The sequence below is a fragment of the Pteropus alecto genome, unplaced genomic scaffold (genome assembly GCF_000325575.1).
Source record: "Pteropus alecto unplaced genomic scaffold, ASM32557v1 scaffold160, whole genome shotgun sequence".
Classification (NCBI taxonomy): domain Eukaryota; kingdom Metazoa; phylum Chordata; class Mammalia; order Chiroptera; family Pteropodidae; genus Pteropus; species Pteropus alecto.
In genome coordinates, this window is record NW_006429864.1 from 1,457,005 (window position 1) to 1,458,562 (window position 1,558).

At 60.8% G+C, this 1,558-nt stretch overlaps 1 protein-coding gene across 1 annotated transcript; it reads right to left on the reverse strand.

Annotated features, from left to right (window-relative positions):
* Positions 1–484: 484 nt before the first annotated feature.
* On the reverse strand, positions 485–1,557 carry JUND (JunD proto-oncogene, AP-1 transcription factor subunit; the record flags this gene model as incomplete). The annotated part of the gene is made up of 1 exon (XM_006904407.2): positions 485–1,557. A coding segment is annotated over one exon (441 nt), but the record flags the coding sequence as incomplete, so codon positions are not given.
* Between the last annotated feature and the right edge of the window lies 1 nt (position 1,558).

Here is a 1,558-nt window from a genome sequence, read left to right on the forward strand (position 1 = left end):
ACCCATTAACTGATAATAAAAACATTGAGTATAGAATGTAAACCAAGCACTGCTCTGTAAAGTCTTAATCTTCACAACTTTCTGAATAGGTTTGATTGTTCTGCCCATTTCACAGTGAAACACAGGCCCAGGAAGTTAAAAATTTATCTTTTCTTTCCTGCCTCGGGGTAGAGCTGTCTCCTTTCCATTCCGCAGTCACTCCACCCCAAAGGGGATACCCGAGGCTCGCTAATTCCAAACGCTGGTCGGAGTCTCCAGCGGCCCCCGCCCAGCCCGGACAACAGCCGGCTCAGAGCCCGGGAGCGCCTAGATGGCGCTCGCCGCCCGTCAGATGAGCGGAGCGTACCCGACGCCCGCTCCCGCTCCCCCTCCTCTGCGGAGGGGCGTAGGGAGGAGGGAATGAGGCGAGAGAGGAGGGGAGCGGGCCAGGCCCCGCCCAGCCCATAAGGCCCCGACGGGGGAAAGAGGAGGCGGAGAGCAGAGCTGGCATAAGGAGACTTTACTGAAAACAGAAAACCGGGCTAACCAAGGATTACAAACAGGAATGTGGACTCGTAGCAAAACAAAACAGAAAAAAAAAAAAAAAGGGCGGGAGTTGGGGTGTCGGAAGGACAAAAGGGAGGGGGAAGAGAGCAAGGAAAGGGAGTTTTTTTCTTCTTCCCATTTCTTTAAAAAAACCAACACAAGAAAACACACACGCACACAACCAACGTTTGTTCCCGAGTAGAAACATAAATAGGGCAGAATCGAACACTGTTCTCTCTTCCAAATGCAAAAAAAAAAGTAAAAGGCAACGCAGGGCTTGAGGCCGCGCCCCCTCGGAGCCCCCCTCGGCGGCGGTACGTACAAAGGAGCGGCCGGGCGCGCGGATTTGTGCAACACAGGGTGGCTGCGCGCAGAGGACAGAGGCAGCGCGAGGGCGAGGGGGTCATGCGCTTGCCCCCCAGGAGCAGGGGGTCCAGCTTGTCGAGTCTGAGGTGCCCTCTCCGAGTCCTGGCACCATCTGGGGGGGTCCCTCTACCGGGAAGCGCCCTCTCCGAGTCCGAGGCACCCACGACCCCCCACGCAAGCCCGCCTCTCGGGAAGGGGGGCCGCGCATGCGCCCCGCGCGAGGGCTCAGTACGCGGGCACCTGGTGCTGGGGCAGCAGCTGGCAGCCGCTGTTGACGTGGCTGAGGACCTTTTGCTTGAGCTGCGCCACCTGCTCGCGCAGCAGGCTCGCTGTGGACGCCAGCTCCGTATTCTGGCTCTTAAGCGTCTTCACTTTCTCCTCGAGGCGCGAGATGCGCTCCAGCTTGCGTTTGCGGCACTTGGAGGCAGCGATGCGGTTGCGCAGCCGCTTGCGCTCCGCCTTGATACGCTCTTGTGTGTCCATGTCGATGGGCGACAGCGGCGGGCTCTCGCCGAAACTCGGCACGTCGGGCACCGTCTGCGGCTCATCCTTAAGCGCGGCCAGGCGTGGTGGCCCCAGCGCGCCCGGGGGCGGCGGCGGGAAGGGCACAGGCTCGGCAGCGAAGGCAACCGTCGCAGTGCCCCCCGCGCTCCCGGTGCCGCCCGCG